The sequence below is a fragment of the Sorex fumeus genome, unplaced genomic scaffold (genome assembly GCF_029834395.1).
Source record: "Sorex fumeus unplaced genomic scaffold, SorFum_2.1 ptg000122l, whole genome shotgun sequence".
NCBI lineage: Eukaryota > Metazoa > Chordata > Mammalia > Eulipotyphla > Soricidae > Sorex > Sorex fumeus.
Genome location: NW_026606179.1, coordinates 47,108,617 through 47,134,558, shown reverse-complemented (window position 1 = coordinate 47,134,558; position 25,942 = coordinate 47,108,617). Strand labels below are relative to the sequence as shown.

Below are 25,942 nucleotides of genomic sequence, written 5' to 3'. Positions count from 1 at the left end.
ATAGCTCTGGTTCAACATGGGTTTCCTTTTCTGAGCAGTGCTGGGAAACACTTTCTCCCATACCAGCGGTATGTGGCAAGATAGCAAATTTGCCCTTTGGCTAACATCTTAGTTGAAAGAGGCGAGGCATTTGCTCAATAGATTTAAGTTCTTTGAGAACAAAGGCTGGAGTGATAGCACAGCATAGAGCGTTAGCCTTGCATGCAGCCAACATGGCCGACCCAAGTACAGTTCTTCTGTCCCTCTCGGAGAGCCCAGCAAGCTACCGAGAGTATCTCGCCCACACGACAGAGTCTGGCAAGCTCCCTGTGACATATTCGATATGCCAAACACAGTAACAACAAGTCTCATGATGGAGATGTTACTGGGCCCGCTCGAGCAAATTGATGAACAATGGGAGGACTGTAACCGTGACCGTGAGAACAAAGACAAAACCTATACCCTCAACACTTGCTTTTCTTAAATAACTCGGGCAATGTCTGGTTGAACATAGCCACACAATCACAACAAATCACAAATCATCCTGTTAATCGTCGATTGCCTCGAGCAGGCCCTAGTAACATCTCCTTCATCCTAGCCCTGAGATTATATTCAAGGCTCTTTAGGAGAATGAGACCCATCATTGTTACTGGTATTTGGCATATTGGGTACGCTACAGGGAGTTTGCCAGACTCTGCCGTGTGGGCAGGCTACATTCAGTATCCTGCCAGTTTGTACAAAGTAGGAATGAGATAATAAGATGTCATAATAGGATGTCGCATGGCCGCAAATGTGGCCGTGCGGTTCCAGGAGCTGTTTTTTTATAGTCTCTGAAAAGAAAAGAAAACATAGCCACACACTTGCTTCAAATACAGATTCAAGTGTGTATTTGTTTATTTGCATGGTTTTGTTAAAGAAAAAAACACTAGTGTCAGGACCAGAGAGATAGTATAGGGGTTAAGGAACTTGTCTTGCATGTGTTCTACCATGTAAGTTCCCTGGAACTGCATATGGTTCCCAAGCACTGGCATGAGTGACCCCAGAACCAGGGGAGAAATTGAATGGAACATGAATGGTTTCCTAATAGAACTTGTCTTATAGCTGTGTGTGTCCCTACCCAAATTTGGTATCACCTCCTTTTCATTTGCTGTTGGCAATAGCATTGTATCTCCTTTGCATCCTGTGCCATAGACTGACCAATGGCATGATTCCCAGTTGTTTAATAGCTGTCCTTTCTGTTGGGGAATAGTTTGGAGTCTCACCCTAATGCTCTGGGATAAAACCTTCACATGTAGCTTTTGTTGTATACCACACAAATTCTTTCTCCACAAGCCACATGCCCTGTCTTTTCAGCAATGATTAGCTCATGAGATCCCACTGAGCAGACTCACGTAGGGCTGGTTCCATGCGTTGGAAGGTATTTATTGTCTGGCTGTCTACCTACAGTTCCCCACATAGCGTGTGTTCTGTTACTCATTAGCACCTTCTTCAGAGTGTGAGGCAGTGAAAGATGTGGAGTGAAATGCTTTTCTGATGTGGAAGCTGTTCTGAGGGTGAAATTTGAACATGACGAGTCATTCATTCAAGGACTCTTTGCAAGAGTAGAGAGGACTGGTGAACAGCAGGGAGGGGAAGGAACAATTTCATTGTAGGAACTGGTGAGGTTTGAAGTGCAGAATTGCAACTCTCTTGGTAAACAAAGCCTCCCTCAAAATTTTCCAGTAACCTGGAGTTCTTCAAGGGCAGAGAACTTGTTTCACCAAATTCCTTGTATTTCAACACTGCAGAGACTCCAGTCTCCATAGATACTGCTGTGTGCCTCAAGATCTCACTGAGCCCTGAGCATCACTTGAAGGAAAAATAAAAATTTTTCCAAGAAACTTGTAGACAAGTTTTAACATCCAAGGTGGAATGGCAGGAGATTACAAATGGACCAGATGTGGCTCCAAATACTTTTTCTGGTGCCATCCAGTGCTGTGAAATTACCTGAATGTTCTGAAAGCAAATGTCTTACATTTTTATTTCTGTATCTAGGCAAAAAAAAACAGTAACACAAAACTCCTTAAGATGCCAGAGGGAAAGCATTTATAAAGAATTGTATATGAAGGCCAGAGTGATTGCTGAAAGGGCTGGAGTGCATGCTTTGCATGAACTTCAGGTTCAATGCCCAGCACCACATGGTAACCCAGTCTCATGGGGAGATCCTGCTGAGCACCAAATAAGAGTAGCTCCTTTGTAGCACCAAACAATAAATAAACATGAGTGCATATAAATCACCTAGCATGGTGCTACATTAAAAAGAATGGAAGATAGTTGTAGATAATAACTCATTAACAGGAACACACACACACACACATACACACACACACACCTCAATTTAAACTGGTGTTACAAGCAGAAATTGAGTGGAGCATGAATAGTTTCCTAATAAAACTTGTCTTATAGGAAGATTTCCATGCCATTTCATGTGACAAATGTCTGGTACTCCCTCTACACTGGGTAACCCAGTCTCATCCCATAGGAAGGATAGCTGAGGATCCCATGGATTCTATAAATGGACCTCAAAAATGACCTTATTGAATCTGGGACCCTAAAATGATTTCACACTTTCCTTTTGGGAATCAGCACACCGTCTTCCACTACTACCACCAAACAGGTAACATGCCACTGTCTCCTTACCAAGGAGCCATGGCATAGGTTAGTGAAATTACAAGTCAATCAGATCAAATTCTCTTGAACCCTGGGGTAAGCAGAAAGAGTACTGAGGTACATAATGGAACCTATTGGCTTTTCCAGAAAATGTTTTAGCCTAGCAAAAAAAAGATGAAGAAACAGATCTCTTTCAGTAATAATAGGCCTTGTATTTACCTGCAACACACACTGCTGTAGACTAAATCCAGAAGTTTAAAAATTACCCACTGATGACTTGCAATCTGCCATTTTTCCACTCACCTGGGCAGTCTTCACTGTACATTGATAAAGACCTTTCCCAGTCCACCATCTCATTTGACCCTCAGTTTAACTTCTTTTCTCGTAAGAGAAAACAGGCTTCAAGGTGAAGTGAGTTGTCACTTGTCAGGGGCCTGCAGCTTCCTGAGCAGGGCCTCCTCCCGAAACCAGGAGATTATGGGCACTGAAGCGGGAACTTCCTCACCCACTGCTGGTCTGAAGCAGCACGTCTGTTAGGTATCAGATCTCAGAAGTGGTTTACTTCTCTCTTTCTTTATTTTTCAAATGCAACTGAACTGCTTTCCATTGAACCAACTGTGCTGAATCCAGAAATATATTTTATTAGCTATGAACAGGGGGTGATGAGTGCCAGTCTGCCAGCTTCTTCAGCCACCATCTCCCACTATTGGCCCTTGTTTCTTGGTTTTGTAGGGCATTCTGGTCATCATGTTTGGAGAAACGTCGTTCTTCTTCAGCACTTCATTTATCAGACCAGAAAACGAGTCTGCGTAATTTGTCTCAGCTGTGTCCAGATGGCTCCCCTGTGGGCCCCCAGGATATTCCTAGGGAGGCTTAGACGAAAAATAATATATCTTGGGGACACGGAACAATATAAGGGAATCAACCAATGGGACTGGGAACCACAGGTAGGAAACATGTTCAGAAAGGGGTCAAAACTGGAAAAGAGTAGAGAGTCACTGGTTTAGATTATGTTACATTGCCCAGAGAGTTCATGACTAGTATTGTAAAGTCCAGCACAGAGTTCTTTGTGTAACTTCATTAATTCCTCATTGAACAGATTTTATGATTTATGATTCATGCTTACTACCAATGGTGATTAGTAGAACTTTTATCCATAACATAAATGGCCACTGAGCACTTGACATGGGTCTTGAACTTAAAGAAGTCTGTGTTTTATTTTATTTCATTTATTGTAATTTAAATCAGAGCAGTTTCATGTCAAGTTTGCTACCATTTGGGATAGTGTTGTTCTGGACCAGAGGCTTTAAACCTTCAATTCATGGTGCAATCACTGGGGGTTTTTCAAATATCTGAAGTTTTTATTAATTTTATTTGGATTAGAGTCAAGTGTGAGCAATGAGATTTTTAAGACCTTTCCAGTGAATTCTAACCTGCAGTCAAGTTCATAGACAACCTTCTCAAGAGATAGATGCCATATTAACCGTGTATATCACTTTGCCCAGTGACAAGGCATTTGGTGAAGAGTTGGCTATGTTTCCAAAGTTTAGAGAGCTTCATACATCCTTGGAAAAAGGAAGGTTTGATCAAGGACAAGACTTAAAACAAGGACAATATGATCTAAGAAAGTGAAAATGGTCATTCCACCTGAGTAGGGGGCGAGATGGGGTGAGAGTAGGGGTCTCTTTTTGGTAGTGATTCTAGAGATGAATTATTACTAAAGTATAATTTTTCTAGAAATGCATTTTTAGCGATAGTTGTTTCTGCCAGGCAAGTCAAAACTCCTGTCTGTAATTCACAATAGGATTAACCTGGGATTATGGAAAATCTAATTAAGTGAACCATATTATCTGAGACTCACAAAAGACACTTAAGGTTGCCTTTGAAAGTTCTGCCTGTCTGAGTGTTTGGCATACGCTTCAGAAAATGTTCCATACATGTGCAAGCCACTTGCCTAGTTTGCGGTATCCTATTACTTTTCTTTTATGCTTAAAACCCATTACTTTTGATAAATGACATTAATACATTAAAGAAAGAAAGAATTGGACTTCAAAGATTGGATTATTTGAAACCACAATGAGATCATGATGAGGCTATATTTGATGTCTGCTTCCTAAAAATAAAGGGAGAAAATCCTCTGTGGTATAGGTAGAAATACCACAAAAAAGTCATTTAAAAATGTGGTAGCGATTAGCTTACTCTTAGCATGAAAGCGTGTTTTGGGGGAGGCTCATTAGAGAAGAGACCTCCAGAATAGCCCACCCACACTCAGGGTCAAAGTCAAGTTTCTGCTTAGCAGGGCAGCTTGATTGTCTGCCACGCTGCTTGATGGCCAATAAGCTGGAAGCATGCACGCAGGTCTCAGTGGATTGGGGTCAGAGACTGGACAGCTCAGAACTCCAAAGGGTCTCTGTCCTGGTGATTTAGGGGCACTTACTTCCCAGGCTTCAGTAATTATGTCAAGTCCCCCATCAAGTGCTTCTCAGTGATTAAGGCCACCTTGGAATAAGTCCTCTCCGTCTTGTCTGTACGTAAAAGAAACAGGTTCTATGGAAAGTGATTCTCTGCAGGAAGGCAGGTTGCAGCAAGAATATGCATTGTCTCTTTCAGTTTGTCATGGGTGCTCTTTCTAGGAGGCACCCAGATCTTTCCCTAAAAGAACCTAGATGCCTTGTTTCCATAGACATATTTTGGAAAGGGAGGTTTGCTTTTGCTTTCCAACTCTGTGGGGTGGGGATTGCTACCAGTAAAAGCCTGTTTCATAAATGCTCCACCCCTTCACCTTTTCTCTAGCAAGTGGGAAGTTCAAAGTCTGCTCACTTGGTCTCTATCTGGCACAATTTTCTAGTCCCATATTTCTATGGACATGAAGGATTCAGAGTGGAAGTACTCTAGGGTCTCATCCACTATGGAAATTCCCACATTGAATAATGCAACAAACTGTCCAAACTTGAAACAGAAACAGAAACGTTGAGAATAAGGACCTTTGGAAAAGTTTGGTACCCTTGCTCTGCTCTGCATCTTAAACTTTACTAACTTTACCTGCTTAATATCCATAATATTCATGCTCCTTATCCCCAAACCAGACCTTCTCTGTCATTTCATTGTCTTCTGAATGATATCTCCTCCTCCATTCTTCTTAGTCTGTCTGGTTCCCAGGACTCTGGGCAGCAGTCTGTTCATAGAATGATCCCTTTACTCCTCTGGTGGCTTATTTTTCTTGCTCAAAACCATATTGCGTCTCACTTGAACTACGCAATGACTCCAGGAAGCCTCCCAAACTCTATGGCTCTCACTTTATTAAGATTCTTTAAAAGCCTCTATTTCTATGTTGTTCTAGATAATAGCCCCCATGCAACATATGGCTAATAAATTCTCAAAAATAAAATTAATCTCAACCTAGATATATGCAGTTGCTTAAGAGGTATACCAGGTTATGAAGACTTGAGTTAAAAAATCATATACGCACAAAGTTCAATGATTCATATTTTTGTTACATGTTTAAATAATAAATACATTTGGGGGACATACTCAGTCAAGTATACTTTCTTAAAATTGATATAATCCATTTTTCTAATTGAAAAGTTTTAGTATCACAAAATTTAAAAAATTATGTGACATTATATTCTCTTGATGACTCTGGCTAACTTAATCTCTTCCCCACTCCTCACCTATCTATGCTCATATATTTATTTCATGTTTAGTAATTCTTCTAGAAAAGATTAATTTGTTGATCTTCTCTCAATAGACTGCTTCCCAGAGCCCACTCTGAGCTCTACTGTATTTCATGTGTTGTAGAGGGTGTAGTTTGGTGGGTTTAGAGGACATATTTATGTTTGCTTGATCCTGCAAAACTGGCTAGCTCCTGAGTTGGTCCTTGAATTTTATACATAAAATGAAAATTAAAAAAACTTTTGATGCTTATGGAGGTATAGGTTTTTATTTAATAGCTTCAAGAAGGTAGATCTGGATCCCTCCATGTCCCATGCCCAGGCCTCACATTACTCACATTAGTTAGTTGCTAACTAATATATATATATATATATATATATATATATATATATATATATCACTGTCATCACTGTTATCCCTTAATCATCGAATTACTCGAGTGGAAGCCAGTAATATGTCTATTCCTCCCAGTGCTGAGATTTAGAAGCCTCTTCTTACTCGTCTTTTCCCAACAATTGGAGGCTCTTTCAGGGTGAGGGGAATGAGACCTGTTGTTGTTACTGTATTTGGCATATTGAATACACTACGGTGAGCTTGCCAGGCTCTGCCTGTATTGGCGGGTTACTCTCGGTAGCTTGCCGGGCTCTCCGAGAGGCATATATTTATATATTTTTCTCTATGATTTGTTGCCTACTGTCCGAACCCCATCAAATATGATGTAGTAATTGTGGAAAAAGGGTAGGAAGTGTCTTATAATTTGTCCAGAAAGCAGCCTGGAGCATGGTGGTGGTTGGGCAGTGGAGGCCAGCTGCCGGGGCTGGATCCCTTGGGGTGGGGAGGGCTCTCACCTGCCCCACAGCCTTGTGCAGAGTCCGGTGTAATGGTTCTGGGAGCCTCGTTTTATACTCCCATCTGGGAGGAGCATCCTGAGTTCTGGAGAGTGGCCAATGAGGAGATTGTCTGGTGCTGGCAGGGTGTGGCTTATGGGTGTGATCCCAGAGTCACGGGAGACTGGGAGAAGCAATATATATATTCCCTGATCCACACTGGTTTCACCCTGGTTCTGTCCCTTAAAGTCTATCATTTTTCTCCTGGCCTGTCACTGATGCTCGTGGTCTCCCTCTCCTTGTTGCTGCTCTTCTTCCTTTTGTCCTTTCTTGCTTCTCCAGGATGTTGCTGCTTCTCCTGATATCTGTTCATCCTGGCATGACCATAGTGTCCGGAAGAGGCTGCCATCCCACCTTCCTGCCTTTAAGTGCTTTAATTCCCTCCTCTTAGCCATTTCTATATTTATTACCTAGCTGACCGGCTGCCCTTCAGATCCTGGAGCTTTAAAATGACCAATTGTACTAGCTAGATTACCAGCAAGATTACCTGGTGCTCCTTCTTGGCCCCTTTCCTCCAGGGTAATGATCTTATCAAGGGAATAAAAGAGTTCCAGCTCATCTCCTGTTTGCCAGGCCATGAACAAGCAGGGTGCAACTCTCCTGTCATTGCTTTTACCACTCACCTGCCCACAGCCTGCTCTGCATTTATGCATTTCTACTCACCTAGTGATGTTCAGCTCTTTTGAACTGACAGAAGAGATCTGTCACATCCCAGTTTCTAATATCTTTCTCTGACAATTGCACTCAATCCAACCCATGATCTGAGCCCTGAAGCAATTCCCATCATCTATCAGGAGAAATCTTGATGCCTAATGTCCTACTGGGGGTGTTCCTGTGGAGTGTAGGATTGGTAAATGGAGTCAGTCCAAGCCTCCATGTTTCTTCAGGCTCTTGTCTTTATGTCATGGGAAAGACTTGGAAGTACATAATGAAGTTAAGAAATTGTATCAGAAGAGAGAGCAAAGAGAATGCACTGAAGGAAGAGGCAGGATTTTCTGGAGAGAAGGAAACCTCATGAAGTAAAAGGAAGGAAGTACATGCTCCAATCTGGGAAATTACAGGACAGTATGAGCAGCTTACTTTGCAATATAAGTATGATAAAGTTTTTAGAAACTGTCCTGGTTGAAGACTTTATATACAGATGAAAACTTTTGCTATGACCTTGTCAAGGAGAAAGGATTTTGATCCCTAGTGATCTTTGATTTTTAGATTCTTCTCAGATCTTGTTCCCATTGAGTTATCTCCTGAGGAGTTCCAGTGATTGAGTCTGGGCTGGACTGGGTCTTTGGAATTTGGAACCTGCGACTGGAATTGGGCAAGATCACTTCTTTTAGACCACATCTTGACTTTATTTCTTCCTGGCACTCATTGCCAGTAGCCCACGATTTAGCGACCTGTTTACTTTACTAAGTGGGGACTCTATGTGTCACATTCTCAGACCTCACAATTGTCTAAAGTCTGGGATATTGCTTCACTATATGTGACATAAGAGGGCCTTCTGGTATGTATGACACAATCCTCTGAGCTGAAAACCAAACTGTTTAAATGATGTGGGCAACTCCATGAAGGAAATTTGCTCTACATCAGCACAGGCTCTTGTAGACTTGGAAGATTCTTTAGACTTATTCTCAGTCTCTTCTTTTCCAGAGGCAAAACTTCATTCCAGAAGAAGCATTTTTTTTCTGTTGAATATCAGAGCCCATGTTAAAATTCATGTATTTTGTTGTTGTTCTTCCTCGTAGGAAATTTATATATATAGACTTTATCTCCATCTGAAAGAATGCTATTTACAGCTGCAGTAATTCATATTTGATGGAAAAAGCTAACTTTAACTTTATCCCTCTGATAATTTATTGGATTTTTGTTTAATAATGGAAGAGAGTACCCATGTGAGTTTATTATATACTGGGGATAATTGTCATCCACTATGTAGGACAGTGCAAATGATCAAGTAAGTAGGCATTCAAGAACAGATCATCAGTAGAGTTTAGGCCCATGGAGATAGCTGCTGGAGGACAGTCCCAGAATGCTAAGATCCTCAGAGAACTGGACCATCTGTTCTGCCACTATGTAGCTTGCAGACAGCAGCCATATTTGTTTCTGGTAAGTTTTAACTTAATAATTTCTCCTCACCTTGATTTCACTGAAACATTGGCCAGCAGATGTCACTTTGTAGCTATACTATCCCCACAGGACCTGATAACTTTCCCATTTCAACTCTCTTGCTGACTGGTTAGTGTTTTTATTTTTTCTCACATCCAAATCCAGCTGCTTTGTCCAAGTCAACTGTCATTTTGAACCCCATAGCATAGGTTGAAACAATCAAGCATATGTTTATGATTTGGTGATTGAACAGGACTAGATGCAGTTCAATGAACCAGAGCTCATGGTGAGAGTAGAAGGTGGAGATGTCAAAGTTGTTGCTATTGATGTTTTCCTTGGAAAAGACTGGAATAGGCAAGGACTTGGGCTGGAGTGACAGCACAGTGGGTAAGGCATTTGTCTTGCACGCAGTCGACCTGGGTTCGATTCCTTTATCCCTCTTGGAAAGCCCAGCAAGCTACTAAGAGTATCCTGCCCTCATGGCAGAGCCTGGCAAGCTACCGTGGTGTACTCAATATGCCAAAAACAGTAACAACAAGTCTCACAATGGAGATGTTACTGGTGCCCGCTCAAGCAAATCGATGAACAATGGGAGGGCAGTGCTACAGTGCTAAAGGGAAGGACTGGAAAACAGACACAACCTATTACAATTTTTTTTTGTAGAGAGGATAGCCCCTGATTCTTATGTATTATTGTACATGGTCTTATTTCACTGATAACAGCATACAAGTGATCACATCACATAAGTGTTTCACTATTCAGATCATACATACATCCACCAAGGGTCTCACTTTTTTTTCTGGTACAGAGAGATGTTACAGCCTATATATCTGTAGAGGATCCCCAGGTTTGATAGTGTGGGAAGTCAGTGCCAAATAAAGGGACAAATAATATTTTATGGATATTTCAGCTCTGAGACAAAGGGATATTTACATCTAGGCCTTTGATACTACAAATGACATTACAGAATGCCAAGCATCTGTTTATGATTGTCATGTTTGCCCTAATCCTCCCTTAGGCATTGTAACTCCTGCAAAAGGAAAAAATTGAAGTAAAATCTTTTTCGTTCTACACATTCCTATAGAGTGTTTATTCTGAGTCGGAGGTGACATTGCTGACAATGTTCTTTTCTGTATGTGTTGATATATATTATTCATCTTAATGACTAACATTTCAAAATATTACAGTGAGAAAAAGCATATCTTAAAAATGGAGTAAAGCACAGATATTAAGTTTTTCAAGCACTTCGTTTTTATTCACTTTATTATTTGAGAATGACTGAAGTACTTGAAGAGATGGAGAAATGTTCCCTGAAAGATTCTACATGTTTGGGTTTGAGAGACCTGACATGGAATCCCCTGAGATACTGTGGCTGTGATCATTGAAAAATTGATACCAGTTGGTTGTCCATACTTAAACATGAATAAAATTCTCATCCAGTGAAGATTATATTCAATTTTCGAGAAAATTTTGGAACTATGATCCTTCCTGAAGATGGGTCATGCCAGTCCCCTTGTTTTGAAGATCAGAAATGTGGACTTTCGGAATCTGGGAAGGAGGTGAAACAAGTTTTTGAGTTGTTCGATCTTGAATTTAAATTGTATATTTTTCTATGACTTCAGGAATCATTTTACTTATCTCAGCTACAATTTCCTTATAGACAAAATATAGACAAAATACAAAATATTTACATACAGCTGTGATTGAAGTACAACAAAATGGTGTGTACCAAGCTTGCTGTTCCTGCTCAGTACTAGAAAAATCAGTTATTTCAAGAATAATCCCCAAACTCACACCATTTTATGTAGTTCTTGAGTGATAGAACAAGGATTTAGAACCAGATCTGGCCAAGACTGGCCAGCGAGTAACCTTTGACTTCCAAAGATCACTCCCTTGGTTCTTTATTTCTTTAGAAGCAGAGAATCAGACTCATATTGCAGTAGTTTTAAAATTTCTACTTGCCCTTGGAGAATGTCACGGTCATGATAAGGGGCCCTATTTGCTGCATGCTTTAACATTTGAATTTGTTATTTGAGTGGAGCAATATATACAATGACCCTTCTGCAGTCTTTGCTCTGTATTTTGTACCAGAGAAGAGATGATTACCCAAGCTTATGCTTTGCTCCAAGGGTAGAAATCAGGGAAGAAAAAAAAAAAGAATTGTGATTCAATAGTTCTTGTAATACTTCCTCTCCCTATTCTCTGTGATTTCCACAGACATGGCATAATTCCTGTGATTTGATTTGAAACTAGAGACCAGCTCAGTGCTGAGTGATGAGATCTGAACGGGGAATAAAATATGCTTGAATTAATTTGCATAATGGAATCCGATTGGTTACAAAGCTGTGTTTGTTGAAGGGAGACCAGAGCCCCTGAGCTCACAGGAGTAGAGGACACTGCACGCGCAGAATGGAGCTGTGCGTTTTGTTGTGAGCTTCAGCAATATTTGTCATGTAATGATAACCTGTCTTTAACTGTAAATTAGCTCCGTGAAAATGAAAAGAACGGGTCAGCCTGCCTGATTCTTCTAGCTCCATGGGGAGGAGAGAGCTGAAAAACCAAAGCCACTAGCTTTCTGCTAAGCGCTTTCGTCTTTCTTTCTCTACCCGATAACAATTTCCAGCAGGAGTCCAAATATACTTAAACACCCGTATATGTCATTTTCTTTTACGGAGACAAAAGCAGGCACAGTGAGAGAGTTTTATGCTCAAGGCGCAGTAGCTTATGACGGGCTATCTGCTCTCAAGATAGAGGGGCGAGCCTTCCACTTAGGGCTGGTGGTTTTGCAAATCTATTTTCCTGTCGTGTTATTACTCCTGTGACTTTCAACAACATTTATTTTGCCTTCCAAGCAATGTGCTTCCATCATAAAATAAAGTCCTCCTATATGTTTTAGTGAAACCCTGATGTTTAGACATCCCGGCACACTGCTCGAAAAGATTTTAATGGGAGAACTGTTCAAAAACTACCTCGGGGGTCTTTGTTCAAACCAATTAGAACATCGATATATTTCCCTAATTATTGCCAACGTCAAGGCCTTCTTAGGAAAGCAGTCTCCCATTAGTTTTCATGCTTAATTCCTGCAACTCTACCACTGAATATGTAGGCATTGAGATTGTAGAAATATTTCTTATAATAATAAAATTTAATCTCCATTAACCTATGCATTTTGATATCCTTAAATGGGAGGTCAAGTTAAAATTAAAAAGCAAAGATCTTAGCTTTTGCATAACAATTGTGGAGGAATATTGTTGTGCTGTGTGTGCTGTGTGTGTGTGTGTGTGTGTGTGTGTGTGTGTGTGTGTGTGTGTGTGTGTTTTAGAAAGAGAAAAAGCAAGAGAGAACATCATTCCTGGTTGAGATGCTAATCAAAATAGAGAAATGAGCTTGTGCAATAGCTTTTTTTTTTTTGGCCACACCAGATGATGTTCAGGGGTCACTCCTGACTCTGTTCTCAGGAATTATTTCTAGCAGTGTCCAGTGTCCGGGCTACCATATGGGATGCTGAGCATAGAACCTGCGCTGACTGCATGCAAGGCATGGGCCTTACCTGCTGTACTGTCACTCCAGTCCATGCTATATTATTGATGCACTGGTTTGATGCCTTGCTTTCATTTTCACTGTGACCATTGCTAGATTGTAGAAATATTTCTGATTGTTGCACTTAATGGCAGAGTTTCTGTACAATGCCTTATCTCAGTGTTTCTTATAGAGCAGTTTTACAAGATTACAGGGAATAATGTGCAGATCTTGAAACCAAACCTCCAGGATCTATATCCCATCCTCTTATGGTTTTGCCAGCCTGGACAACTTGATTGTATTGTGTCTCTGACTACTTGTAGAAAGGGAATAGCAACAGTGATCATGGTAGGATCATGAAATCATTTGTAAACTCATTGAAAGCCTTATTAAAATGCCTACTGTTATTAGTATTTTTACCATTGTCACATTTCTATTACTGTAAACTAGAATCTACATTTTATTTGCTCTTGGTGACTCTGAACATGATTATTTTGTTACTGTGTCCATACAATTTCCTTGGGAACTTTAGGCACAACAGTTAGCGAGAGTTGGTATTGTTCACTGCTTAAAAGCACAGATGCCAGGAGTCAGAGTAATAGTGCAACTGGTATAGTGCTTTTCTTGCATGATGCCAAACTGGGTTCAATCCCTGGAATCAGATATGGTTCCCTGAGCACCGCCAGGAGTAATTTCTTAGTGCAACAATTTCTTAGAGTAATCCCTGAGCTTTGCCAGGTGGGATCCCAAAGCCAAAAAGATTAAGTTAAATTAAAAACAAAAACATAGATGCCAGAGTCATGGCATGCTTTCAGATTCCAGCTCTGTTAGTTACCAGGAGTAAATCTTGCACAAGTTGCTTTATTTTCTCTGAGATTCAATTTCCTTATCACATAGAATCAAAAAATTCATAATACAGATTCACCACTTTGTTTGAGAAATTACTAAATCATCACTCTTAAAGTTATTAGAATAATGCCTAGTGAAAGCTAAAGAAATCTTATTCTAAAAGCAAAGAAAATGTATAATATACACATATATGATGAATCTCAAGACATCAAATTTGTCTTATATATATCTGAGATTAATTATCTAACGATACATATTATATACAATCATACAAGCATTTACAAATAATGAACCCAATATATTACTTTTAAAAATTTGTTTTGCTAGCCTTTCCATCAGAAGAAGTAGATTCATCATTTTTACAAAGAGAGAATTTCATTGTTTATTGGTCATGTGGGAATTCTTAAATTCATCAGTATTAAAAGTAGAATTTGTTTATAAAGGGGAAAAAAGTTGTCAACTGGTTTCAACACTTTCAGTGTCAGAAATAATTGTGCTTTACAGCAAAATGGCAGCCAGAAGAAAGAGGTGCAGAAATACCAACTTTAATTAAACCCCTTCTTTCAAATACACTTCACAGTTTATATGCAAGAATAATTTATCACCATGTGAATGAACACTTAATACTTGGCATGGTGTAAAATGGGTAAGGATTGTGGTATACCATATGCTCTTTCCTTTCTATTTCTTCTTCTGGAGCCTCTGTGATGGCAATCTCAAGTTTGAACTTGAACCACAGTTCAAATCACACATTTAACTCTTTGCTCCCAGATTTCTTTGGAAAAGCTCAGGCACCTGACATGTAATTGTGAATTAAGTAGCATCCGGTCTAGTAAGGAATCAATTAAATGCCACATAATATCATACCAACACTTTACCCAGAATTATGAAACTGGACCTGCTTATAGAAAGTGACATGCCCTGGATTCATTTTGCATGGCATAAGGCAGAACCACCTCTGCAGGGCTGATGAGGTCTATAGCAAGCCCACAACAGATTCTCCACCACAACCTCACCTTCCCAATTCTAGTCCAGGAATTTTCCTGTTGTTTCATTTTAGAATCTAAATTTTAGATCATGCTAAGTTTCTTTCATAAATTTTTTAATTGAATATCTGTGAGATAGACCATTACAAATCTGTTCATGATTGAGTTTCAGTCATGCAATTATCCAACACTCATCCCTCCACCAGTGTACATTTCCCACTACCCATGTCCTTGGTTTCCCTCCCACTGTCCCCCAAAACCCCCCTCCCTATGGATCCCCCCACTCTGCCTCTATGGCAGGCAATCTTCTTTCTCTATCTCCTTTTGTGACCCACTGTTTCTGTCTGTGATCTTTCCACATAGTCAGTTTGGCTTACAGGAAATCTCATGCAATGTTTTATTAATCTGTCCAAGTCAGAGGGTGAAGCTGTTAAATCATGACATTGCCTTGTAAATCTCTCTTTCACATAGCTTTTTAACATTTTGAAATGTCTATATATAACAAATATCAAACTCAACTCCCTGTTCTTCAACTATACACTATGTAAGAGGTGGTATTGAGAACAATGATGCACACCTGAAATTTGATATTAACTCTACATCTGTAACCTCCTCAGATGCCATCCTGTCATTTTCCAAAGGAAGGAGACTTGGCTTGATGAAGTCAAAGGCCACCATAAGGGAAAGAGGTCTGTCCCAACAAATTAGGATGTCAACAATACCCTTGTTAGAATTCTAGGCTGCTAAATCCAGTTGTCTATAGGTTCCACATGTAACTTTTTTACCCTCCATTTTTCTCTTAAAGAAATCATCCCAGTACCCTCTTATCCCAGCTTCTAGATGTCTGTATGTGTGTGTGTATGTGTGTGTGGTGTGTAAGTCTGTATGTGTGTGTCAGACATACATTCTCTTGCTGTCAGACCTGGAGTTGGGTGGGGGGAGGAGGGGTCGTGCATGCGCTTATTTCACCCACAGATGATACACGGTGAGAGGAGAGAAGGGGGGCTGTTTCTCTCTCAATCACCTCGGACCCTGACAAGGCTCTCCCCCGATTCCCTCAGTCCAATGGCACTGCAATGAAATGCGGGCGGAGCGTGTGGCTAATCGCACCTTTCCTTCTGCCTGCAGAAGCCGAGTGGGGAAACGGGCAGCCCGGACGTGATGTGCTCAGCCAGGATGTCTGTATGTGTGTGTGTATGTGTGTGTGGTGTGTAAGTGAAATAGTTCTTGGAATACTCATTGCTTCAATGAGAGAATAGAGGTTAAGAGTGCTGGTTGGCCTATCCTGTCTCATTCATGTTCTTACACATAGATATAGTATTATAACCCATGTCTATCAGATATCCAGATATAGGTATATTCCATTTTGTGGAGATTAACACATCTTCATTCCTGTTCCCTTCTTCAATCTCTCACCTTTTCCAAATTAGATAGAAAAGAATTACATAATGGCTTTTAATTCTATAGTGGTCAGGAAGCACAGCAATTTCAGTTAGACCCATCAGTGCTGAAATAAAGTGTAATCTTCTATGTTGATGTATCATTATCCCAGTCCAGTGACTTTCTGAGATTCTTTCACATTAGTGTTGGGCTGATATTGGGATTGTCAGGCTCTGGGAGCTATAGCTCCAACTGTAGTGGATGGAAAGGAGGAGAGGATGCTATGTCCTCCCATCTCTTCCTTTCATATCAATTTCTCTTGCTTCAGGGTCTAACCTAGGCACCCTTCCTTCCTGGTTTTTCTGCACCATATCTATGCATGCTCTGCTTCCTCCTCCTTCTTCTGGACTCTCATGATATTCTAGGGAAGGTTAAAAAATATACTCCCAGAAGTGCCAGAAGGATAGCACAGGAGTTAAGACACTTGCCTTGCTCACAGCCCACTCTAGTTTGAAACCCAGACCACATATGCTCCCGTGAACATGGAAAGGAATAATCCCTGAATACAGAGCCTGGGCTCCATCAGGTGTGGGCCCTAAATAAACAAAATATTTTCAGACACAGCTATGATTGGTTACACTAATAGATGGCTAAGAAGTGTTTCCCTCATGCCTGGCATGATGCTGAGAGACTTAGAGGCATGACTCATGTATCTGCCCTGGTACTTTGTAGTGATATGATTCTAATCCCCCTAGAAGGTCATAAAGGAGCCATCTGAGCTGGATAGTCGGTGGACTTCCCCCACCCTCTCAGCTAGTAAGTGGCACCCTAACACTCAGGCCTTAGCACTTGAAATCCACAGCACACGCTTTTCTCTTGCTGTCAGACCTGGAGTTGGGTGGGGGGGAGGAGGGGTCGTGCATGCGCTTATTTCACCCACAGATGATACACGGTGAGAGGAGAGAAGGGGGGCTGTTTCTCTCTCAGTCACCTCGGACCCTGAGAAGGCTCTCCCCCGATTCCCTCAGTCCAATGGCACTGCAATGAAATGCGGGCGGAGCGTGTGGCTAATCGCACCTTTCCTTCTGCCTGCAGAAGCCGAGTGGGGAAACGGGCAGCCCGGACGTGATGTGCTCAGCCAGGAGAGAAGGTGCACGCCAAGAGAGGTCTGCGTGACGCGTCGGGAGGCCACCGATCCGACAGGCGGCGCCCCCCGTAGGGTGGAAGGGGTGACAGCTGCCTTCTCTCTCTCTCCTGTGCCTACCACGTAACCAAAAAATGAAGGAGAACTATTGTTTACAAGCCGCCCTGGTGTGTCTGGGCGTGCTGTGCCACAGCCAGGCCTTCACCACGGAGCGGCGGAGCCACCTGCGACCCTCGTTCCACGGGCACCATGAGAAGGGCAAGGAAGGGCAGGTGCTGCAGCGCTCCAAGAGAGGCTGGGTCTGGAACCAGTTCTTTGTCATCGAGGAGTACACCGGGCCCGACCCAGTGCTGGTGGGCAGGGTAAGGCTGCTGCTGTTCGCTATCTATCCAACCCTCTCCATACCTCTGAGAGCAGGGCGAACTCATGGCAAACCCACGGAAAAGATAGTCAGGGAGATGGCTCCATGGTTAAGGACTGGCCTTGAGCATCCAAGGACTACAAATAAAAAATAAATAGATAAAAAAAATAAATCTAGGCAGGAAATCCCTATACTTTGGCCATCTGAGAAAAAAATTGCAGAATTGCTAAAACCATTTCTCATCCATCCTCCCAACCTTGTTATCCGTTTTTAATGCATGTACTTATCCATATAAAGAAAACTGTTGTTGGGGCTGGAGTTATAACAGGGCGGGTAGGGTATTTGCCTTGCATGTGGCTGACCCGGGTTCGATCCCCAGCATCTCATATGATTCCTGAGGCACTGCCAGGAGTAATTTCTGAGTGCATGAGACAGGAGTAAACCCTGTGCATCGCCAGGTGTGACTCAAAAAGAGAAAAAAAAAAAAGAAACTGTTGTCCACTTACTGTTGCCCTACAGAAATTCCATTTTTAAGGGAAATGGAATTTACCAATAAACTGAAATGATCATTAGGGTTATCTCTGCTTTCCCACCAGGGAGCATTTTCCCTTCCACACCATAACCCCAACCTTGATGTCCCTCCTTTATGTTCTCCTAATCTTCTGTCCTCTTCAAAGTCATCACTATCCTGTTTTTATTTGCATGTTTGTCTGTCTCTTGCAGAAGAATCCCAAACACCTTGCCCTTTGGAACACTATCACCCCAGTGTTCCCATGTAGAAAGTCTCTGTAAATATTTCATAAGATGAGTGGCTGTGTTGCGAGAATAAGTGGGGTTTTAAGTGGCTTAAGGATGGCAAAAAGCACTTGGGAAGGCTTGAGCACTCTGGCACTATTCTCCATATCCTCCCTTCGAAACAAGGTAGAAGGCAAATCACATCTGAAACTCTGAGTGCCTGTGATCATTTGTGGTAAGGCAGAGGATAGACAGAGGATACTGTTATTATCTGGGTGTCCAGATAGTGAAGGAGCCACGTGTCCACATACAGAAGGATGGAAACCCCACCATGTGCAGGAGCAGAGCTAGTAAAAGGAAGGATAGGCTAAAACAGCCCTTGGCTGCAAGAATTCAGACATTAATGAAAAACAGATGTGAAGCCATGACAACAAGTGTGGGCATGCATGCAGACACACAAATATACAAAAAATGAGAAGCGGGTTAATAAAGAACCTCATTGCAAAGTTATTGGAATTTACAAGATGGATATTGGGAGGAATGAAGGAAGGTTTCATGGAGAACTAAAATAGTAATTTGAGCCACAGAGATAAAATAAGGGATTAGATACCTGCTTTGCCCATGACCCATCTGGTTCGATCCTTATCATGATTTATAGTCCTCAGAGAACCACCAGGATTTATCCACGAGCTAAGAGCTAGGAGTAAGCTCTGAGCACTGGCAGTGTGACTCACAATACCAAACATAAATAAATAACTGTGGCCTGAAATATAATCAAGGATTATACAGTGAAGGGGAAAGAGGTGAGTCCACTGGAGGGGTGCTAAGATCTGATTCTCAGAGATTTGGAGAAAGTTCTCATAGTTGTTCATTAAGCCGAGAGCTGCATTGCAGAGTTGTATAATTGACTTCTCAGGAGGAGGTTCCTCTTAATATCCCAGTCCTACTGTCCAAGGTGGGGGACACATCTCTTCGAAGAGATGCACCAAAGGAATTTTGCTTATTCCCTGAATGGGAAGAGCATACCCAAAATAGAAGTAGACTTGGGAAATGGAACACAGAGAAACAAATTGGCATGTAGAAACCTCTACACTGAGAAGATGGGCTCCATGCCCAGAAAGGAAGAAGGAACTTCAGCCAGGGCAGGGGCTGTGCAGCTTGAACAATGTGGGGAGCTGTGCATGAATTGTTCTGAGAAAATAGAACCTCTGCCTTGGGGACTTTCTCAGCAGTGGGGAGCAGTGTGTGTGTGTGCTAGTGACAGGGATTGCAGAAGAGACGAGAGTGGGGAGCAATTTCAGCCTCTCTCTGGAACAAGCAGTTGTCATGCCTACAGAACGGGAGAATAAGGAAAGCAGAGAAGGAAAGTGTGAGGAATTTTTTAATCTAGGTCCCTGAAAAGGAGTCACATAGCAGTTTGGGGTCGGGGTTAAAGAAAGAAAATGGCTGGATTCCATGGGGCTCCCTTGGGAGATAATGCTGCTACCCAGTTCCCCATAATTAGGGCAAGATGATAGATATACATGGCTTGATACCTAAGAAACTTTGAGTTTACAACCTTCAAGGTTCAGCACCCTAGGTGCTCTGGCTAAAAAAATGAAGTAAAATAAATAAGTACTGAAATTTGGCAAAGCTGGGGCCTTCAGCTGTCTGGTACAAAATACAGAGTATGTTTTACAGAGGGGGACCAGGCAGCCAATGCACTTAGGGCTGGGCTGTGTCTGCCTCAACCCTGGGTCCCTTGATTGCTTTGAATGGTTTCCCAGACTCCTTTTGGTGTGGAAACTAATTGATTTCCTCAGTTGCACTGGTCATCTGTGTAGGAGGAGAAAGGGAAGCAATTGCTATGCAACTTTCATAGCTGAAAACAAAAAAGCAGATATCAGGAGTAATATGTTTTTCAAAGGTTTCATTGATCTCATTGATCATGAAATAAATAAAATCTATTCAGTTTCTCCAGAGCTCCCCAAACTTATGTGTAATAAAGGTTTTCATTGGAGAAACTTGTATAAGTTTGCAGAAATTCTGTTCATGGGGTGGTGGTGGGGTGGGCTGGAGCATTATTTAGCTTCACATTTTACTCACAAAAATATTAACCTTAATTTTTGTGATAACATGGTTTATTATATATAACTTGGAAAGAAAGTATGTTCTTGTTGTGTTTTGGTTTTTGCCTTTTTCTTTTTTTTCATTTTTTTATTGAATCACCATGAGCTACAGTTATAAAACTCTCACGTTTGAGTTTCAGTCATAACAATGATCAAACACCAATCCATCCACCAGTGTACATTTCTACCACCAATGTCTCCAGTATTTTCCCATTCCCAACCCTTCCTCTATGGCAGACAATTTCCTGCATACACTCTCTCTACTTTGGAGCATTATGGTTTGCAGTATAGATACTGAGAGGCTATCACATTCGATCTTTTACTTTCAGTACATATCTCCCATCCAGAATGATTCCTCCAACCATCATTGACTTAGTGATCCCTTCTCTATTCCAGCTGCCTTCTCCCCCAGCTCATGAGACAGGCTTCCAACAATGGCCATTGTCTCTACTGTCCTGGGGTGTCAGTCTCATAATATGTTATTTTGTATTCCACAAATGAGTTCAGTCATTCTATGTCTGTCCCTCTCATTCTGACTCATTTCACTTAGCATGATACTCTCCCTGACCATGAACTTATAAGAAGATTTTACGAATTCATCTTTCCTAACATCTGCATAGTATTCCATTGTGTACATTTACTATTTTTTTAACCAATCATCAGTTCTCTGGCACTTGGGTTGTTTCCAGATTCTGGCTATTGTGAATAGTATTGCAATGAATATACAGGTGAAGATGTCAATTCTACTGTGCCTTTTTGCACCCTTGGGATATGTTCCCAGAAGTGGTATTGTGGGGTCATTTGGAATCTCATTTTCTAGTTTTTGAAGGAATGCCCACATTGTTTTCCAAAAAGAGTGGACCATTTGGCATTCCCACCAACAATGAAAGAGAGTCCCTTTCTTCCCATATCCATACCAAAGAGCACTCTAGACTAAAACAAATGGTCTTTCTGACTTGTACCCTGAGCTGAAATATTTGTTGTTTCACTGAGGCTCAGTAAATTCATTGGATATTTCTTGGTAAAATTGGATCTTTAAAAAAGCAATGTGTTTTATTTTGCTTTGTGACTCTGAGTAAGATCTAGGTATCGTTTCATAATAATAGATAATGATATGATTTGTATCATTCTTAATAATACAAATGATACACATTCCTAATGATACACATTCCTAAAGTTCAATGGCAATAATGTGTGTCAATTATAAGTGTTATTTGACTAAAGCTTTATGCTTTCAGGTGAGTTATCTCATGTAATGGGCATACCCAGGCGTTTTAAAGGTCATTCTTGAAACTGAATGTAAGTGGTGGAAGTGATATTTATCTTTTTCCTCAAAGGGCATAATGAGGGCAGAAGTATCATTGTATCACTGTCATCCCATTGTTTCTAGATTTACTCACGCTGGCACCAGTAACGTCTCTATTCCTCCCAGCCTGAGATTTTTTTTTTAAATTTTTATTTATTTATTTATTTATTTTTTTAGCCTTTCAAGGAAATTTTTTTTTAATTTATTTATTGAATCACCGTGGGAAAGGTTACAAAGCTTTCAGGTTTAGGTCTCAGTCATGCAAATATCAAACACATTTCCCTTTACCAAAACTTATTTTTTACCATGAAGAACCCCAATAAAACCCCACCCCACCCCTCCCAATCCCTGTGGGGCAGATGAATTCTAGTTAACACTCTATCTGCTTTGATTAGATTCATTGTTTCAATAAAAGATTCACCACTATTATTTAGAGTTTACCACCCCTCAATTCAGACATGCTGAAAAAGCATTGTGAAGTGATTTGCTTTCTACAGCTGGGTTCAAGAATTATATGTTGGTTTTGGATTTCTACTATTTTACTTATTGACCCTGGAAGTGTTTCTACTGAAAGTCAGATAGTTAAGAAATTGGTTTCTGTGCTCTGGAGACATGGCCGTGCTGGAGAGCCGCTAGTGGGGGGCAAATGGTGGCCTCGGTAGGGCGTGAAGGGCGGACTGAAACGCCCCCCTTCCCATGAGGTTTTAGTCGCCCCCACTCCCCCGGCTCATACCTGCTGTCCACAAGGCTCCCATGCAGCCGCCATCCTTCTTTCCAGAGAAGAGAGGGCGAATGGGGCAACACCCTTTCCCCTCCGGCAGACTTGATGGCCTGGATTAACGCATAGTCCGTTCACTTTTCTGCTCCAAGCTGCCAGGTTCTGCATTAAGTCCTTGTGCTTCTGGGGCTGTGACCGTGCTGGAGAACCGCTCGTGGGGGGCAACTGGTGACTTCGGTAGGGCGTGAAGGACGGACCGGAACGCCCCCCTTCCCATGAGGTTTTAGTTGCCCCCACACCCCCGGCTCATACCAGCTGTCCACAAGGCTGTCCCATGTGGCCGCCATCTTTCTTTCCAGAGGGAGGAGGGCGGAAGGGACCAACACCCTTTCCCCTCTGGGCAGACATGATGGCCTGGATTAACGCATAGTCCTTTCACTTTTCTGCTCCAAGCTGCTGGGTTCTGCATTAAGTCCTCGTGTTTCTGGGGCTGTGGCCGTGCTGGAGAGCCGCTCGTGAGGGGCAACTGGTGACCTCGGTAGGGCGTGAAGGACGGACCGGAACGCCCCCCCTTCCCATGAGGTTTTAGTTGCCCCCACACCCCCGGCTCATACCAGCTGTCCACAAGGCTGTCCCATGTGGCCGCCATCTTTCTTTCCAGAGGGAGGAGGGCGGAAGGGACCAACACCCTTTCCCCTCCGGGCAGACATGATGGCCTGGATTAACGCATAGTCCTTTCACTTTTCTGCTCCAAGCTGCTGGGTTCTGCATTAAGTCCTTGTGCTTCTGGGGCTGTGGCCGTGCTGGAGAGCCGCTCGTGGGGGGCAACTGGTGACCTCGGTAGGGTGTGAAGGACAGACCGGAACACCCCCCTTCCCATGAGGTTTTAGTCGCCCCCACTCCCCTGGCTCATGCCTGCTGTCCACAAGGCTCCCATGTGGCCGCCATCTTTCTTTCCAGAGAGGAGAGGGCGAATGGGGCAATACCCTTTCCCTTCCGGACAGTCTTGATGTCCTGGATTAACGCATAGCCCGTTCACTTTTCTGCTCCAAGCTGCTGGGTTATGCATTAAGTCCTTGTGTTTCTGGGGCTGTGGCCGTGCTCCAAACTTAACTATGATTTTCAGAGAGAAACGTTGGGTGGTTTACTTCCCATGGATCACTTTGTATATAGAGAGATGTCCGCGGCCGCACGGTTTTGAGGAAAAGTCCTAGTTCCCGCATACTCGAGCTGTGGTTGTAGAGGCTTCTGGTCACTGGGGTTCCATCTGGGGGAGGCGGGATGCGGTACCTACCCCATCTGGGGCTACCCGATGATCTCGGCTCTTTTTGGAACCTGTTTTTTTTTTCCTTCGGGATCTGTGGATCCTGCCCTCCATGTTGTCCTTCTCTTCGGCTGAATGCTGTCCAGCCTGAGATTTTAGCAGCCTCTCCTTACTCATCTTTCCCAACGATTGGAGGCTCTTTCAGGGTCAGGGGAATGAGACCTGTTATTGTTACTGTTTTTGGCCTATCCAATATGCCATGGGGAGATTGCCAGGCTCTGCTTGTGCAGGCATGATACTCTTGGTAGCTTGCTGGGCCCTCCAATATATATATATATATATATATATATATATATATATATATATTTCTCTGTATGGTTTTGTTGCCTACTGTCTGAATCCCATCAAATATGGTGTGGTAATTATGAGGGCAGAAGAATTCAGATTAAAAGGAAAGAAGAAAAATGCTTGCCATAGAGGCAGAATGATAGGATTTGGCAGGTGGCAGGGGGGAATTTGGGGATACTCGTGGTAGAAAATGTACACTGTCAGAAAGATGGGTGATAGAACATTGTATTACTGAAATCCAAACATGAACAGTTTTGTAACTGTGTACTCACAGTGATTCAATTTAAAAAGAAAAGAAAAGAAAAGCTGCAGAAAGAGAGACTGGACAAGAAAGGAGGGCAAGGAAGTTAGTGCTGCAGGAAACTGCATTTGCTTTGCATGCAACTGACCTGGGTTCAATCCCCAGCATCCCATCTGGCCCCAGATCATGGCTAGGAGAGATTCCTGAGTTCACGGTCAGGAGTAAACTCTGAGCATTTCTGGATGTGACCCAAAATGCAAAAGCTGAAATGCTTGTGTTTCTGTATAAATATTCTTGCATATGCAGAGACCTTGGCTTAGAATATTTTCAAGAAACTGATACTAACGTTTGTCTCTGAGTTGGAGACATGAAAGAACAGAATATTGAATAGAAAAGAATTGATGCATACATGTTTTCACTTTATTCTTATAATCCACAATATTTCTTTCAAAAATTGATCAATATTTTGTCTATATTTTGTTTCTGCACATATATGTGGGAAAAGTGGAAGGAAAGCATCAAGTTTAGAATTAAGAAAAAATATTTGCATTCCTAGCTTCATTGCTGTGTGACCTCAGACAAGGCAATGACTTTCTCAAAAATGTCATTTTTTTTATGGTTGTGTATATGCATGCACAAGTGTGTGTGTGTGTGTGTGTGTGTGTTTGCATTCAGCTTTTTACAGCATACAGCACTCTTGAATCCCTCATGAATTTACAAATCTTGGTTTCTTTTTCCCTAGCTTCATTCTGACATCGACTCTGGTGATGGGAACATTAAATACATTCTCTCAGGTGAAGGAGCTGGAACCATTTTTGTGATTGACGACAAATCAGGGAACATCCATGCCACCAAGACATTGGACCGAGAGGAGAGAGCCCAGTACACGCTGATGGCTCAGGCAGTGGACAGGGACACCAACAGGCCACTAGAGCCACCATCAGAATTCATCGTCAAGGTCCAGGACATTAATGACAACCCTCCTGAGTTCCTGCATGAGACATATCATGCCAACGTGCCAGAGAGGTCTAACGTGGGTGTGTATAGCTGGGGAGGCCTGTTCTACGCTCAGTCTCTGTTGGGGAGAGGGTGGCCTGGTGCCTAGTCTCCCGGATCAGGGAGTAGAATGTGTTCTATCTCTTCAATGGCCAACTAGCAAACAAAAGCATTTCTTATGTGTAGCTGAAATCTCAAATATTTCAAAAGAACTTGAGGATTTAAAATCTACCTTAAGAATGATGAGGAGGGATGGAGGAGTGGGAATACATTGACTAAATCCAGGTAATCCTAGCTTTGATGCTTATTAACTTTGAACCAGTCTATTATCTTAGTCAGAATTTCCTCCTCTGTAAGATGGAAGTAACAATTTCTAGTGTTTGGGCTTAGAAATGATATGTAGTCAGTCACTAGGGCATGTGGCTACTCAGTAAGCAAGAGTGGTGATGATATTTGTTACATGGAGGCATTGCCCTAATTAATGATTTACATGCGCCATTGCATTTCATTTTGCAATGATTTGTCTTTGCAATGAGATAAGTCCTATTTGACATATTTTGCAGATGGGAAACCCAAGCCAGAAGCAGATTAACTAATTTACCTAAGGTCATCTGAGCTATTAAGTCGATCCAGAGAGCACTCTTAACCATGATACTGTGTCACCATCTATTAAAATAATTCAGCAGTTAGGCATGAC

At 42.0% G+C, this 25,942-nt stretch overlaps 1 protein-coding gene across 1 annotated transcript in view; it reads left to right on the top strand.

The window, feature by feature from the left end:
• CDH11 (cadherin 11) overlaps positions 1-25,942 on the top strand; it is a 169,573-nt gene that overhangs the window by 94,527 nt on the left and 49,104 nt on the right. Inside the window, exons 3-4 of the mRNA XM_056135704.1 lie at positions 17,120-17,530; positions 24,992-25,286. Coding sequence (XP_055991679.1) covers positions 17,303-17,530; positions 24,992-25,286 — 523 coding nt within the window. The 5' untranslated portion in view covers positions 17,120-17,302. The remainder of the gene's footprint in view (positions 1-17,119; positions 17,531-24,991; positions 25,287-25,942) is intronic.